Source organism: Thalassophryne amazonica, chromosome 15, assembly GCF_902500255.1.
Source record: "Thalassophryne amazonica chromosome 15, fThaAma1.1, whole genome shotgun sequence".
Classification (NCBI taxonomy): domain Eukaryota; kingdom Metazoa; phylum Chordata; class Actinopteri; order Batrachoidiformes; family Batrachoididae; genus Thalassophryne; species Thalassophryne amazonica.
Window position 1 is genome coordinate 21,139,620 of NC_047117.1, and position 16,889 is coordinate 21,156,508.

Sequence of the window (16,889 nt, forward strand, 5' to 3'; positions counted from 1 at the left end):
ATGCAAATATTTTTAATGATGGGGTGTCACAAGGGGGGTATTGCTGCTGACCTTGTTGCTGGTAGTAGAATACGTTAATTTCTCCTTGTGTTTAAGACTCGGGTGTAATAATGTAGATTTAGTCATCTCTTCTGTTGACACTCCCATGCAGGTAATGGAACAGTGACCCTTAGACAGGTGGGTAAAAGAGGTAGGAACTGTAAACACATATCCAGTCACATGTGGGCCGGTTTGTTTTGCACACTAACTGTTGTGGCTATACTGTATGCTGGAAGAAACAATATAATTTCCGCTTACTAAAGCCCCTTTCACACCGGGGCCAATGTAGAATCGCATGTTGTGGCGCACCATCTACACTGTTAAGCAGCTCTACGCCCAGTTTAGCAAGCCCTACACCCAGTTTTTGCTCCATACGCAGCGGTATGCTGAGGTCTATGCGAGAAGGATGCAAAAAATTAAACTAGTTTAATTTTTTCTGTGTAGAGTGCTGGACGCAGAAAGCACAAAGTTTTTAACCAGATCTGCACAACACAGCACTACTGCATGCAAGTCTGTGCAACACGACGTGACTGTACACATCCAAAAACTGAGTGTGTGCATCCAGAGTGAATCAGCTGGAGAACAGGTGTAGCATGTGTGGCTGCATGATCCACACAGTCTGCAGTGCCTCTGTGTGCTCAGAACAGATAATCTAACTGGTGGATGTGTGTGCTCAGAACATTTAAATGCCAATATTTCAATATTTTAAATTTTTTTTGGGTGGGGGGGCACAAAAACGGACTTTGAACTTTGCGATATACTTCATGCAGACAGACTGTTTCATTCACACACGGAGTGAATATTACCTGTTCGCTTCAGTCTAATCCATCATCACAGTCTGACGGACACATATCCACATAAAGCTCCTAATTTTGGAAAATGACGTCTGAAAATACTTTTAATTCTTGCCGTGGCTTGAAACGAAGCAGTTTTAAACAAGTCCCTCTGTGGTTTTTCTGGTCCAGGTGTGTTTTATCAGAGGATGCTGGTGTCATGCTCTGATCATATCTGGACAGACAGAAGCACAGTGATGATTTAAACTTTTAAAGCGCCAATCGGCCACAATCAGGTCTGATCAAACCTGACTAAGTGCTGTGATTAAAGCGCTGTTGCTGTCAGTGTGATCCGATTGTGGTCGACTGGCACTTTTCAAGTTTAAATCATCACAGTGCTTCAATATTCAGGTCAACACAGACCTGATCAGATCAGTGGACCTGATCAGGAAGCAACTGTTGTGAAAGTGTAGGTACACGGACCCACAACAGGGGGCGCAATGAACGGACAATGGAGGAAGGTGAATAACAAGGTTTACTATTGTGAAACGAGCACAATGAATACAACAATCACAATTTGGGGTCGAATCCGCTGGTGTCGTGTGGGCAGGCTCGAAGGTAGGAGACGTCCGTCTCAGTCGAACCGAAACCACCCAGATCTCCTCTGCCACCGAACCCTGGAAATACTGGAAGCGCCAAGTCCCGAAGTCCCAGGTGGCCACTGCCTCCGCTCGTCGGATCCGGTACTGCTGGCGGGAGAGAGCAACAACACAGGCGTGGATGCGACAGCACCCAGTAACGGAGAGGGGAGAAGCCGCCTCCACCTCTAGTCACAATATGGCAGGCAGGTGAGTACTTATCCAAGCAATTTAGCTTTCAGTAATCAGCAGTCCTGCAAAGGTTTAACAAGTCTTTTAATCAGAATATAAATGCAGAGTACGTTTCCTCAGTCTAAAGGCGATATCTCGGCACTGAGGTGGAGACGCCGTCCTCCTGATATACCTCGGTGCTGAGTGGAACAGCTGTGTCCAGTGATGGGTGACAGCTGTCACCCAGGCTGCTCCCATAAGGCGGCAGCGCCCTCTGGTGCCTGGAGCCCGCACTCCAGGCAGGGCGCCCTCTGGTGGTGGTGGGCCAGCAGTACCTCCTCTTCAGCGGCCCACACAACAGGACCCCCCCCTCAACGGGCGCCTCCTGGCGCACGGCCGGGCTCGTCCGGATGGCGACGGTAGAAGTCGGCCAGGAGGGCCGGGTCCAGGATGAAGCCCTTCTTCACCCAGGAGCGCTCCTCGGGACCGTACCCCTCCCAGTCCACCAGATATTGAAAACCCCGGCCCATCCGACGGACATCAAGGAGCCGGCGTACAGTCCAAGCCGGTTCCCCGTCGATGATCCGGGCAGGAGGCGGCGCCGGACCCGGGGTGCAGAGGGGTGAGGTGTGAAGGGGCTTGATCCAGGAAACATGAAAAACTGGATGGATCCGCAGTGAGGCCGGAAGCTGGAGCCTCACTGCGGCGGGGTTGATGACCTTGAGGATCTTGTAAGGTCCGATGTACCGTTCTTGAAGTTTCGGTGAGTCTACCTGCAGAGGAATGTCCTTGGTGGACAACCAGACCTCCTGCCCAGGACGATACTTGGGGGCCGGGGCCCGCCGCCGGTCTGCATGTTTCTTCGCCCTCGTCCGGGCCTTCAACAAGGCAGAGCGGGCGGCACGCCATACCCGACGGCACTTCCGTAGGTGGGCCTGGACCGAGGGCACACCGACCTCTCCCTCAACCACCGGAAACAAGGGGGGCTGATACCCCAAGCACACCTCAAACGGGGAGAGGCCGGTGGCTGATGACACTTGGCTGTTGTGGGCGTACTCGATCCAGGCCAGGTGGGTACTCCAGGCCGTCGGGTGCGCGGCTGTCACACAGCGAAGTGTCTGCTCCAGTTCCTGATTCGCCCGCTCTGCCTGCCCGTTGGTCTGGGGGTGGTACCCAGACGAGAGGCTGACCGTGGCCCCCAGTTCCCGGCAAAAGATCCTCCAGACGTGCGAGGTGAACTGGGGACCGCGATCGGAGACGATGTCTGATGGTATGCCATGCAGACGGACGACGTGGTGGACCAGGAGGTCTGCTGTCTCCTGGGCCGTTGGGAGCTTCGGGAGGGCCACGAAGTGGGCCGCCTTGGAGAAACGGTCCACTATCGTGAAGACGACGGTGTGTCCCTGGGACGGCGGGAGACCCGTGACAAAGTCCAGGCCGATGTGGGACTAGGGGCGATGAGGCACGGGCAGTGGCTGTAGCTGCCCTGAGGTCTTTCTGTGGTCGGCCTTGCCCCTGGCGCAGGTGGTACAGGCCTGGACGTAGTCCCGGACGTCGGCCTCCAGGGATGCCCACCAGAAGCGTTGCCGGACGACTGTCACGGTCCTTCGCACCCCAGGGTGACAGGAGAGTTTAGAACCGTGACAGAAGTCCAGGACTGCAGCCCTAGCCTCTGGTGGGACGTATAGTCTGTCCTTTGGTCCGTTTCCGGGGTCCGGGTCACGGGTCAGGGCCTCCCGGACGGTCTTCTCCACGTCCCAGGTGAGGGCGGCCACGATAGCGGACTCCAGGATGATGGGATCCGGGGGATCCGACGGTTCCGTTTTGACTTCGTCTTCATGCACCCGGGACAATGCATCCGATCTTTGATTCTTGGTCCCGGGACGGTAGGTAATCCGGAAGTCAAAACGGCCAAAGAACAGTGACCAGCGGGCTTGCCTGGGGTTCAGCCGCTTGGCGGTCCTGATGTACTCCAGGTTCCGATGGTCAGTGAAAACCGTGAATGGCACGGCTGTTCCCTCCAACAGATGTCTCCACTCTTCGAGGGCCTCTTTCACAGCAAGGAGTTCCCGATTGCCGACGTCATAGTTCCGTTCAGCGGGGGTCAACCTGCGGGAAAAATAGGCACACGGGTGAAGGACCTTATCGGTCTTCCCGCTCTGGGAGAGCACCGCTCCTATCCCTGAGTCCGAGGCATCCACTTCAACCACTAACTGGCGGCTAGGATCGGGCTGCACCAGAACTGGTGCAGACGAAAAGCGCCGTTTCAACTCCTTGAATGCGGCTTCGCACCGATCCGACCAGGTGAAGGGGACTTTTGGTGAGGTCAGGGCTGTAAGGGGGCTAACTACCTGACTGTAGCCCTTAATGAACCTCCTGTAGAAATTAGCAAAGTCGAGGAACTGTTGCAGCTTCCTACGGCTTGTGGGTTGGGGCCAATCTCTCACCGCCGCAACCTTGGCCGGATCAGGGGCGACGGAGTTAGAGGAGATGATAAACCCCAGGAAGGACAAAGAAGTGCGGTGGAATTCACACTTCTCGCCCTTCACAAACAGGCGGTTCTCCAACAACCGCTGCAGGACCTGACGGACATGCCGGACATGAGTCTCAGGATCCGGGGAAAAGATGAGTATATCGTCTAGATACACGAAGACGAACCGGTGCAGGAAGTCCCGCAAGACATCGTTTACCAACGCTTGGAAAGTCGCGGGAGCATTAGTGAGACCGAACGGCATGACCAGGTACTCAAAATGACCTAAGGGGGTGTTAAATGCCGTCTTCCATTCGTCTCCCTTCCGGATCCGAACCAAATGATACGCATTCCTAAGATCCAGCTTGGTGAAGATTTTGGCTCCATGCAAGGGGGTGAACACTGAATCCAACAAGGGCAACGGGTATCGGTTGCGAACCGTGATTTCGTTCAACCCCCTGTAATAAATGCATGGACGAAGCCCGCCATCTTTTTTACCCACAAAAAAGAAACCTGCACCCATCGGAGAGGTGGAATTCCGGATCAACCCGGCAGCTAATGAGTCCCGGATGTAGGTCTCCATTGATTCACGCTCCGGCCGTGAGAGGTTGTACAGCCTACTGGACGGGAACTCACTGCCTGGAACCAAATCAATGGCACAATCATACGGGCGGTGGGGAGGAAGCGTGAGAGCCAGATCCTTGCTGAACACGTTAGCGAGGTCATGGTACTCCGCCGGCACCGCCTTCAGATTGGGCGGGATTCGGACCTCCTCCTTAGCTTGGGAGCCGGGAGGAACTGAGGAACCTAGACACTCCCGATGGCAGGTTTCGCTCCACTGAACCACTACCCCGGACGGCCAATCGATCCGGGGATTGTGCTTTAGCATCCAGGGAAAACCCAAAACCACACGGGAGGTGGCCTGAGTCACAAAGAACTCGATCACCTCCCGGTGGTTACCTGACACCACCAGAGTTACTGGAGGTGTCTTATGCGTGATTGGTGGGAGTAGGGAGCCATCTAGCGCCCGAACCTGCACAGGCGAGGTAAGAGCCACCAGAGGGAGCCCTATCTCCCTGGCCCATCTACTGTCAAGCAGATTCCCCTCAGAGCCCGTGTCCACCAGTGCTGGGGCCTTCAGGGTTGAATCCTCAAACAGGATCGTGACTGGGAGTCGTGTAGCAATGTGGGTGTGTCCCACGTGAATGTTTTGGCCCACCCCTGGCCCAGTCTCTAGGGGCGGGCGTTTGGCGTTTGACCGCTCGGGGCAGTCTCTCACATGGTGCTCTATTGAACCACAAACAAGACACGCTCCGTGGGTCCATCTCCTCTGTGCATCTGGTGCCCTAAATGTTGCCCTACTCGTGTCCCTAGCTTCGTCAGTAGGGGGAGCTGTGACCCCACGGAGCGCAGGGGCTGTGGAGCGTGGGGAAGGCGGAGCTCGATCGAACCGGAAGGGAGAGGGACGACGCGTGCCTGGCCACGCCCTTCGCCTCGTTCCCGACGGCGTCGTTCTAACCGGTTGTCAAGTCGTATGACCAGATCAATGAGCCCGTCTAAGTCCCGCGGTTCGTCCTTCGCCACCAGGTGCTCTTTTAGGACCAATGACAGTACGTTTACAAAGGCGGCGCGGAGGGCAGTGCTATTCCAGCCGGATCTCGCCGCCGCGATGCGGAAGGCGACTGCATAGGCAGCTGCGCTCCGACGCCCCTGTCTCATTGACAGTAGCGCGGTTGAAGCGGACTCTCCTCTGTTGGGATGGTCGAACACCGTTCTGAGCTCCCGTACAAACCCAACGTATGTATGAAGGAGCCGTGAGTTCTGCTCCCAGAGCGCTGTAGCCCAAGCGCGTGCCTCCCCGCGAAGCAGATTTATTACATAAGCTACTTTGCTAGCATCAGTCGCGTACATCACGGGACGCTGTGCGAAGACGAGCGAACACTGCATCAGAAAATCCGTGCACGTCTCCACACAGCCTCCGTACGGTTCTGGAGGGCTTATGTATGCTTCTGGGGACGGAGGAAGGGACCGTTGAACGACCAGTGGAACGTCACTTTCACGCGCAGGGTCCTCGGGAGGGAGAGCCGCAGCGGCGCCCGGAGGGCGCGCCTCCACTTGTGCGGCGAGAGCCTCCACCCTGCGGTTTAGGAGAACGTGCTGCTCGGTCATTAAATCGATCCGAGAGGTGAAAGCGGTGAGGATCCGCTGCAACTCACCGATTACCCCTCCCAAAGCCGCCGACGCGCCTTGGTCTTCCATTGGCCGTTCAACAGCCGGTTGACGCCCCTCGGGGTCCATGACGCTGGCCGAGATATCCTGTTGTGAAAGTGTAGGTACACGGACCCACAACAGGGGGCGCAATGAACGGACAATGGAGGAAGGTGAATAACAAGGTTTACTATTGTGAAACGAGCACAATGAATACAACAATCACAATTTGGGGTCGAATCCGCTGGTGTCGTGTGGGCAGGCTCGAAGGTAGGAGACGTCCGTCTCAGTCGAACCGAAACCACCCAGATCTCCTCTGCCACCGAACCCTGGAAATACTGGAACCGCCAAGTCCCGAAGTCCCAGGTGGCCACTGCCTCCGCTTGTCGGATCCGGTACTGCTGGCGGGAGAGAGCAACAACACAGGCGTGGATGCGACAGCACCCAGTAACGGAGAGGGGAGAAGCCGCCTCCACCTCTAGTCACAATATGGCAGGCAGGTGAGTACTTATCCAAGCAATTTAGCTTTCAGTAATCAGCAGTCCTGAAAAGGTTTAACAAGTCTTTTAATCAGAATATAAATGCAGAGTACGTTACCTCAGTCTAAAGGCGATATCTCGGCACTGAGGTGGAGACGCCGTCCTCCTGATATACCTCTGTGCTGAGTGGAACAGCTGTGTCCAGTGATGGGTGACAGCTGTCACCCAGGCTGCTCCCATAAGGCGGCAGCGCCCTCTGGTGCCTGGAGCCCGCACTCCAGGCAGGGCGCCCTCTGGTGGTGGTGGGCCAGCAGTACCTCCTCTTCAGCGGCCCACACAACAGCAACTAGCGCTTTAAAAGTTTCAAGAGTCACAGCACTTCATTCACTGCAGTGTTTACCACAGCCAGACTCATCAGCATTCTGTACACAATGAAAAAGATCCACCAAGACAAAAAAAAACGTTAAATTATTCTGTTTCTGACCCGCACCACACTGTGCAGTACCGACACGAAACACTTGGTGGAAACGGCTGTCGGCATACGTGGGTCGTCAAGGTGTGACGGCTGCATTCATTTATGCCAGCATTTTTAATAAATGGTTTGACAGAGCAACCATACACTACTATAAGCAAGTCTAGGAATGCAACCATGTGCCATCACACACCAGCCTGCACAGGGACTACGCCAAATGTGCGCAAATTTCCAGCGCATGCATTTTAGCGCAACTGTATGCAAGCCCGGTGTGAAAGGGGCTTAAGTAACAGGTACAGGCAAGTGGTTCTAATATTATTTCCAACATTGACTTATTTGGAGCCAAACAGAATTCAGGCACCCCACTTGTGGTTTCTTTCAAATAAATTTTTCTTAATTATAAACTGATCTATATCATAATTCTCCAAGGCCCAAATTTGTATAACTGTTGTGTTACTTAGTCTTTCCTGCAAAAACTCAAAAACCACACAAATATATTGACAATGTTTTCAGGCAACATGTAAAGTAATCTGAAGATGGCAGTCAGAATTTTCTAGGCAAAAATGGAACTCAAATTATGTTTTTAGAGAGAACTGGGACCACAGTTGCAAAGATTACATTAGTAACACACTACACCATCATGGTTTAAAATCCTGCAGGGCTCGCAAGGTCCCCCTGCTCAAGCCAGCACATGTCCAGGCCCGTTTGAAGTTCATCAGTGACCATCTGGATGATCCAGAGGAGGTACAGGAGCAAGCTCTGTGGTCAAATGAGACAAATATAGAGCTTTTTGGTATCAACTCCACTTGCTGTGTTTGGAGGATGAGAACAACCCCAAGAACACCATCCCAACCATGAAGCATGGGGGTGGAAAAATCATTTTTGGGGGTACTTTTCTGCAAAGGGGACAGGACAACTGCACCATATTGAAAGGAGGATGTATGGGGTGATGTATAGTGAGATTTTGGCAAACAACCTCCTTCCCTCAGTAAAAGCATTGAAGATGGGTTGTGGCTGGGTCTTCCAGCATGACAATGACCCCAAACACACAGCCAGAGCAACTAAGGAGTGGGTCCAAAAGAAGCATTTCAAGGTTCTGGAGTGGCCTGGCCAGTCTCCAGACCTGAACTCAACAGAAAATCTTTGGAGGGATTGGAAACTCAAAACCTGAAAGATCTGGAGAAGATATGTATGGAGGAGTGGACCAAAATCCCTGCTGCAGTGTGCAAACTTGGTCAAGAACTACAGGAAACGTGTGACCTCTGTAACTGCAAACAAAGGTTTCAGTACCAAATATTAAGGTCTGTTTTTCTATTGTATCAAATACTTGTTTCATGCAATAAAATGCAAATTAATTATTTAAAAATCATACAATGTGATTTTCTGAGTTTTTTTTTTTAAGATTCTGTCCCTCACAGTTGAAGTGTACCTACGATAAAAATTACAGACCTCTCCATTCTTTGTAGGTGGGAAAACGTGAATAATCAACAGTGGTTCAAATACTTTTTTGCCTCACTGTATTTCCCCTGGCTTGAAGCAGGTTCTGCTCACCATAAGCTCACGTTGGTCTTCTAGGTTCCTCAGGAATGAGGAGAACTCTTGTAAAGACTCATCTGAAAAAGAAAACGGAATAAATAGAATCATTCAGGGTCTCATGCGTGCGCACACACACGCACACACAAAAATGGAAAAACTCAGTTGACCTGAACATGGAGATCAAACTTTTGTCTCTTTCACACATGAAATATAATAAAAAGAAGGCCTTTTATACAAAGACAACAATGAAAATTTCTAATTAGACAGATTACTAGATTTATTAATTCATTCATTTTCTAAACCTGCTTACTCCAATTAAAGGTCAAATGGTGACTGGAGCCTATCCCAGCTGACGCACACAGTTGTGTTCACAATCATAGCAGTATCTTTAAAAAAGTGAGTAAAGCTCAAAATCCTTCATAGCTTTTATTTCCCCCCCACACACAAATGCATTGGGAACACTGCACACTCCATTACAAATCAAAACATGAGGAACATTTATCAATTTTGTTATTACTTCAAAGAAAGTGAAGAAAAGGGAATATCAGTCTGTTCAAAAAAGGTGTCTGCATTTTTCTTTCTGTGAAAATCCAGGTGTCAAACAGGTGGCCCTTATTTATGCACAAAGGCAACAAATGTTGTAAATGCTGGTTGTTGTGCGTTTCTCTCTGCAAACATGATGAAAAGGAGTCGTTCCAGATATTGTTCAGAAGAACAGTGTACTTTGATTAAAAAGTTGATCGGAGAGGGGAAAACATATAAAGAAGTGCAGAAAGTTATAGGTTACTCAGCAAAATTATGTCAAAAGGTTTAAAATGGCAGACAAAACCAGAAACACGTGGAAGAAAACAGAAAACCACCATTCAACAAGATTGAAGAATAGCCAGAATGGCAAAGACTCTGCCAATAATCCTCTCCAGGGTGATCAAAGAAGGTCTATAGTTACCTGTGAGTATTGTAACAATTAGAAAACGCCTATGTGAAGCCAAGCTGTGGACAAGAAGCCCCCACAAAGTCCCACTGTTAGAAAAACGACATCCTGAACAGGTTACAATTTGCCAAAGAAGACACTGACTGGCCTAAAGAGAAATGGCACAACATTTTGTGGACTGATGAAAGCAGGGCTGTTCTTTTTAGGTCTAGGGGCTGGAGACAGTTTGTCAGACAACCTCCAAAAACTGACTTCTAGCCACAGTACACTGTGAAGACAGTGAAGCATGGTGGAGCAAGCATCATAATATGGGGATGTATCTCATACTATAGTGTCAGGTCTATTTATCACATACCAGTAATCATGAATTAGTTGGGATATATCAAAATATTTGAAGAGGTCGTGTTGTCTTATGCCGACGAGGAAATGCCCTTGAAATTGGTGTTTCAACAAGACAACAACCCCAAACACACCAGCAAGCGAGCAGCATCTTGGTTCCAGACCAGCAAGATTAACGTTATGGAGCGGCCAGTCCAATCCCGGGACCTTAATCCAACAGAAAACTTGTAGGGTGACGTCAAAAATGGCATTTCAGAAGCAAAACAAAGAAATGTGGAGGAACTGTGGAATGTAGTCCAATCGTCCTGGGCTGGAATACCTGTTGACAGGTGCCAGAAGTTGGTCGGCTCCATGTAACACAGATGTGAAATAGGTCTCAGAAACAGGGGTTATACGACTAAATATTAGTTCAGCGATTCACAGGAAAACCAAATCTTGAAGCATTTTTCCTTCATGTTTTGATTTGGAATAGAATGTGCAGTGCTCCCAATGCATTTGCATGTATGGAAATAAAAAGAATTTTAAGAATTTTAATTTAATTTAATTAGCTTATAATGCGCCAAATCACAGCAAAAGCCGTCTCAAGGCGCCTTACATAAAACAAGTCAACATAAAATTGAATAAATAATTAAAAATGAATAAAAAATTCAAATACATAACTAAAAACAGAAGTAAAAGAATAAAACAAATAAAAATAAAAACTATCCATAAGAAAGAATAAAAATAGGTTTTGAGTCTTGACTTAAAAATGTCCACAGACTCAGACTGCCTCACGGTCGCAGGAAGACTGTTCCACAGGGTGGGTGCACGATACGAAAAGGCTCTTTGACCTGCTGACTTCTTCACCCTGGGAACACAGAGAAGTCCCGCATCTTGCGACCGCAAAGCCCGGGCCGGCACGTAGAGTTCCACCAGATCAGCCAGATAAGATGGCGCCAGTCCATGAACAACCTTATAAGTCAATAACAAAACCTTAAAATCTGCTCTCACAGAGACAGGGAGCCAGTGCAAAGATGCCAAAATGGGTGTGATATGTTCAGACCTTCTGCTACGTGTCAGAAATCTGGCGGCAGCGTTCTGAACCAGCTGAAGACCCCTAATGCTGGACTGTGGTAACCCTGAAAATAGAACATTACAATAATCTAGTCTAGAAGAAACAAAAGCATGAATCAGGGTCTCAGCATCAGCCATGGACAGGATGGGGCGGATCCTCGCTATATTTCTCAGATGGAAAAAAGCAGTCCTAGTAACATCCCTGATGTGGAGGTCAAAAGACAACGTGGGATCAAAAATTACCCCAAGGTTCCTCATTTTGTCCGTATGATGTATGACACAGGAACCCAGGCTGAGCGCCAGCTGGTCAAACTGATGCCGATGTCTCGCTGGACCAAGAACCATCATTTCAGTCTTATCAAAGTTTAAAAGTAGGAAGTTACTAGACATCCAACTCACTGATAGAAGACAGTCCTCCAGGGATTTTATGAGAGTGAGATTTCCCGCAGTTATCGGCATGTACAACTGAGTATCATCAGCATAACAATGAATTTTGAGCTTTAAGGCCCTGTCACACCTTGACAATTTAGCTTTCGTACGCCGACCGTATCAAAAATCCTGTCATACGTCTAATAAAATAATGGAGCTGTCACACCTTGATGATTAACCAGCGTATGCCGACAGTCCCGTTTCCACTGAGTGGTTTGAGTCAGTATTGCACGGTGTGATGTGGGTCAGAAACAGAGTAATTTAACATTATTTTATTTTATTTATATCTTGGTGGACCATTTTAATTGCATACAGAATGCTGACTAGGGCTGCCACAACTAGTTGACTAGTCATGACTAGGTCGACTATTGAAACTGTCGACAACTAGTAGTCGACGAGTCATTTATTTTATTTAAGTCTTTGTTTTTGTCTCCGTTCACAGCAATTTACTGAAGGAGCTGTCGGTGTGTGTGTGTGTGTGTGTGTGTGTGTGTGTGTGTGTATGCACGCACACGGAGTCAACTGATTGTAGACTGCGAGGGAGGGGGGTAGGGGAGGAAGATTTCTGAATGGAGGCACGAGACGTTACATTCTGCTGAGAACCATCAGTGCACGTGAGACAGCGGGCGTGGAACAGAGAGAGAGGATTTTAACCCGAGTGAACATGTAAAAAAAAAAAAAAAAATGAACCAAACCGTTTAGCTGCCTTTACTTCTCTCTGCACTTTCTCTACTCGTGTGGTTCTAATGGCACCATCCTGTTCACACCATGTGCGCATCGTATACTGAATTTATGAAATCATGAGATGAAATAAAAAGTTAAATATTCTTAAAAATGAGAATAAATAAATGAACTGAGCAAAAATGATGCATACACGGGTAAAAACCCCTGCTGTGGAGATGCTGTGCAGTGATGTTCAGACGCACAGATCACAAAAAACAGGTGAGAACTCTGAACTTTAACAGCTGTTATTTTCCAAAGGTATTTATTTGTTCAATCTTAAGCTTAATGTAGTGTTCAAGCACAAAACATGACTGATGAGAGAAAAATGACTTCATCACACTAAAATGAACTGGCGTCAGAATAAAAATACAAGCTGCTGATTTTTGTTATTTTTCAAAGTTATTATAAGAGTTTGGTGTTTGCATTTGCTCCACAAAGTTTTAAAACACAATAAAATGTTCACACCTTTCTTGAAAAGTAAGTCCCTTCGGCTGCTCCCTTGTTTGCACTCGGGGTCGCCACAGCAAATCTGAGGTGGATCTGCATAGGTTTTACGCCGGATACCCTTCCTGACGTAACTGCACATTACATGGAGAAATGTGGCAGGGGTGGGATTTGAATCCGGAACCTTCTGCACTGAAACCAAGCGCATTAACCACTTGTCCACCACTGTAATTTTAGAAATGCAACAGAAACAACCACAAATCAGAAAAATTTGGGACTATATGTAAAATGAAGATAAAATCAAAATGTTGCACTATTCCGAGTTTCTCCACTCACAGAAGCCAAAAGTTCTTCCAGAGTTGTGTCTTGGTGGCTTCCCTCACTTGTCTCCTTCCAGAATGGACATTTAGTTTTTGAGAACTGCCTACCTGACACAGATTTACTATAAAGTACCACACTGTTTGTATTTCTGAATGGTTGATGTAAATGAAGTCAAAGAAATAGCCATTGATTTGGAAATGTTCATGTTTTCATCCCGTGATGTTTCTCGGAAAATGCTGCAGGCCTTAAATGTAGGAAATTACGTATGATCCGACTAGTCAACTAATCGCAAAAATAAATGTTGACTAGTCGACTTTCAAAATAGTCGTTTGTGGCAGCCCTAATGCTGACAAGTCAACTGATGGCTGTGGTAAATGCTGCCGTGAATAAATGAAGCGGTAAGAGTCTTTACTTTTAAAGTGATCAGAAAGCGGCCGATGCTTTAAAAGTTTAAATCATCACAGCGCTTCATTATTCAGGTCTGATCAGACATGATCACACAGACAGTGACAGCACTTTAAAAGTTTAAATCATCACAGCGCTTCATTCAGGTCTGACCATCAGAGGTCTGACCAGACCTGATCACACCGACAGTGACGGCGCTTTAAAAGTTTAAATCAGAGCGCTTCTATCTGATCAGGTGAGATCAGACCGCGACACCGGCATCCTCTGCGAAACGCACCTGGAGCAAAAACCACAGAGGGACTTCCTTTAAAACACTACATTTACAGCCACAACAAGAAATTAAAGTATTTTCAGATGCCGTTTTCCAAAATCAGGAGGCTTTATGTGGATACGTGTTCAGACTGTGATGATGAATCGGACTGAAGCGAAGAGGTAAGACTTTATATTTACTCCGCGTATGAATGAAACAGTCTATCCTCATGACGACTGCAGCTTTCAGCCAATCAATGGACAGCATTGATGGACGTATTTCAACTTATGAGTAAATTACAAGAAACGTGTGCCAATCGCATAACTTACCTACATCTTATGATGCATAAATCATACCCAGGCATAAGTCGAAAATTTTAGGCATGCCCAAACTTTTTTGAGGATTTCAGTGTATTAGGATGTATATCTTCAACATGCTCTTAACTTTTACATTATACGAGGTCTGTCAATAAAGCAACGGTCCTTTTTATTTTTTTCAAAAACTATATGGATTTCATTCATATGTTTTTACGTCAGACATGCTTGAACCCTCGTGCGCATGCGTGAGTTTTTCCACGCCTGTCGGTGACGTCATTCGCCTGTGAGCACTCCTTGTGGGAGGAGTCGTCCAGCCCCTCGTCGGAATTCCTTTGTCTGAGAAGTTGCTGAGAGACTGGCGCGTTGTTTGATCAAAATTTTTTCTAAACCTGTGAAACACATCGAAGTGGACACGGTTCGAAAAATTAAGCTGGTTTTCAGTGAAAATTTTAACGGCTGATGAGAGATTTTGAGGTGATTCTGTCGCTTTAAGGACATCCCACGGTGCGAGACGTCGCGCTGCGCTCTCAGCCGCCGTCGTCAGCCTGTTCAAGCTGAAAACGTCCACATTTCAGGCTCTATTGATCCAGGACGTCGTGAGAGAACAGAGAAGTTTCAGAAGAAGTCGGTTTCAGCATTTTATCCGGATATTCCACTGTTAAAGGAGATTTTTTTAATGAAAGACGTGCGGACCCGTCCGCACGTCGGGACGCAGCCGACGCGGTGCAGCGGCACAGGAAAAACACCTCCGTGTTGATAACCATTTGTAAAATCCAGGCGGCTTTTGATGGCTTTCAGTGGAGTGAGTATATGAGAAATTGTTTAACAGCAGGACATGTTCCAACTTGTCCTTAAGGCTTTCAACAGAGGTGTTTTTCCTGTGGCGGAGCGTTGCATCGGCTGCGAGCCGACGCGCGGACCCGTCCGCACGTCTTTCATTAAAAAAAATCTCCTTTAACAGTGGAATATCCGGATAAAATGCTGAAACCGACTTCTTCTGAAACTTCTCTGTTCTCTCACGACGTCCTGGATCAACAGAGCCTGAAATGTGGAGGTTTTCAGCTTGAACAGGCTGACGACGGCGGCTGAGAGCGCTGAGCGACGTCTCGCACCGTGGGAAGTCCTTAAAGCGACAGAATCACCTCAAAATCTCTCATCAGCCGTTAAAATTTTCACTGAAAACCATCTTAATTTTTCGAACCATGTCCACTTCGATGTGTCTCACAGGTTTAGAAAAAATTTTGATCAAACAACGCGCCAGTCTCTCAGCAACTTCTCAGACAAAGGAATTCCGACGAGGGGCTGGACGACTCCTCCCACAAGGAGTGCTCACAGGCGAGTGACGTCACCGACAGGCGTGGAAAAACTCACGCATGCGCACGAGGGTTCAAGCATGTCTGACGTAAAAACATATGAATGAATATATATATACGAGGGCTGTCAATAAAGTAACGGTCCTTTTTATTTTTTTCAAAAACTATATGGATTTCATTCATATGTTTTTACGTCAGACATGCTTGAACCCTCGTGCGCATGAGTGAGTTTTTCCACGCCTGTCGGTGACGTCATTCGCCTGTGAGCACTCCTTGTGGGAGGAGTCATCCAGCCCCTCGTCGGAATTCCTTTGTCTGAGAAGTTGCTGAGAGACTGGCGCGTTGTTTGATCAAAATTTTTTCTAAACCTGTGAGACACATCGAAGTGGACATGGTTCGAAAAATTAAGCTGGTTTTCAGTGAAAATTTTAACGGCTGATGAGAGATTGAGGTGATTCTGTCGCTTTATATATATATATATATATATATATATAAATAAAAACATTTACCCATAACTTATTAGACATAGGCCAGCATTTTTAATACGGTTGGCATACGCTGGCTAAATCGTCAAGGAGTGACAGGGCCTTTATTCTCTTTTTTAAGCACACTGTTATTTTGAACATCACATTCACGGACTCACTCACAACTACAGTCAACTTAATGTTTATAGTTAACCGAACCTGCATATCTTTCCACAGAGAACCCACACAAACACAAGGACAACGTGTAAACTCCACACAGAAAGGCCCAGGTAGGAAGTGAACCTGGGATGTTCTTGCTGTGAAGCAACAGTGCTAACTGCTAAGCTAATGTGCCACTCTATTATGAGATTTGTAAGTTACAATATTGGGTTTTTGTCTGATAGAGAATGAGCCTTGACAGATTCGACACAAAATCACAAATTAAAGAATGACAAAAGCGATTTATGTGCAGTACTTTTTGTGCCATGTTATGCCTTCTGTACACTCTACCCAGATGCTGCACTTTGACAAAACAAAACAGAGTATTTCCAGTGGGGAAGAATGCATCTGTCAGAGAATACTCAGTCATGTTCTACAGGAGTGAAAGGATAACTCCGGAAAATTAACAGACCTAATTCTCTGGACATTATCTAGAGTTCGTTTGAGAAAATAACAATTGCTTCTTACTGTTCAAGTGAGAACCATAAACTAACAACAGAGCAAGTTTGCACTGGTGGTAAGAAAAGCTGGTGGTTAGTTACCAGCATGCAAGAAGCCCAACCCACACTTACCAATGCATTTCTCATCATCCGTCTTTGCATCGCCGATATACTCAAAATGAAACTCTCCCAGGCACTGGGCAAACTTTCTCTGTGCCATCCCAAGCTCTGCAAGACAATTTGCAATTTTGAAAATGTTATACAGCCTGTACTTAAGTTACAAAATACTTTTACATTGCCAAGATCTACTGGATAATAAAAACCTTGCAGACAACTATGAATTCACATATTTATTATAAAACTCTTCTGATGGAAAAGACAAACCACCACCAACAACAACTATACACATCTTGAAAACGATCTGATACTTTGTATGACATACTAAGCACTTAACC

At 47.4% G+C, this 16,889-nt stretch overlaps 1 protein-coding gene across 2 annotated transcripts in view; it reads right to left on the minus strand.

Moving 5' to 3' along the window:
• The window catches only part of arhgap10 (Rho GTPase activating protein 10), a 168,063-nt gene that overhangs the window by 114,049 nt on the left and 37,125 nt on the right, over positions 1–16,889 (minus strand). For both annotated transcript variants that reach the window (XM_034187655.1, XM_034187656.1), the window contains exons 2-3: positions 16,567–16,662; positions 8,802–8,863 (exon numbers count right to left, since the gene is read on the minus strand). In XM_034187655.1, the coding sequence (XP_034043546.1) occupies positions 8,802–8,863; positions 16,567–16,662 (158 nt within the window). The remainder of the gene's footprint in view (positions 1–8,801; positions 8,864–16,566; positions 16,663–16,889) is intronic.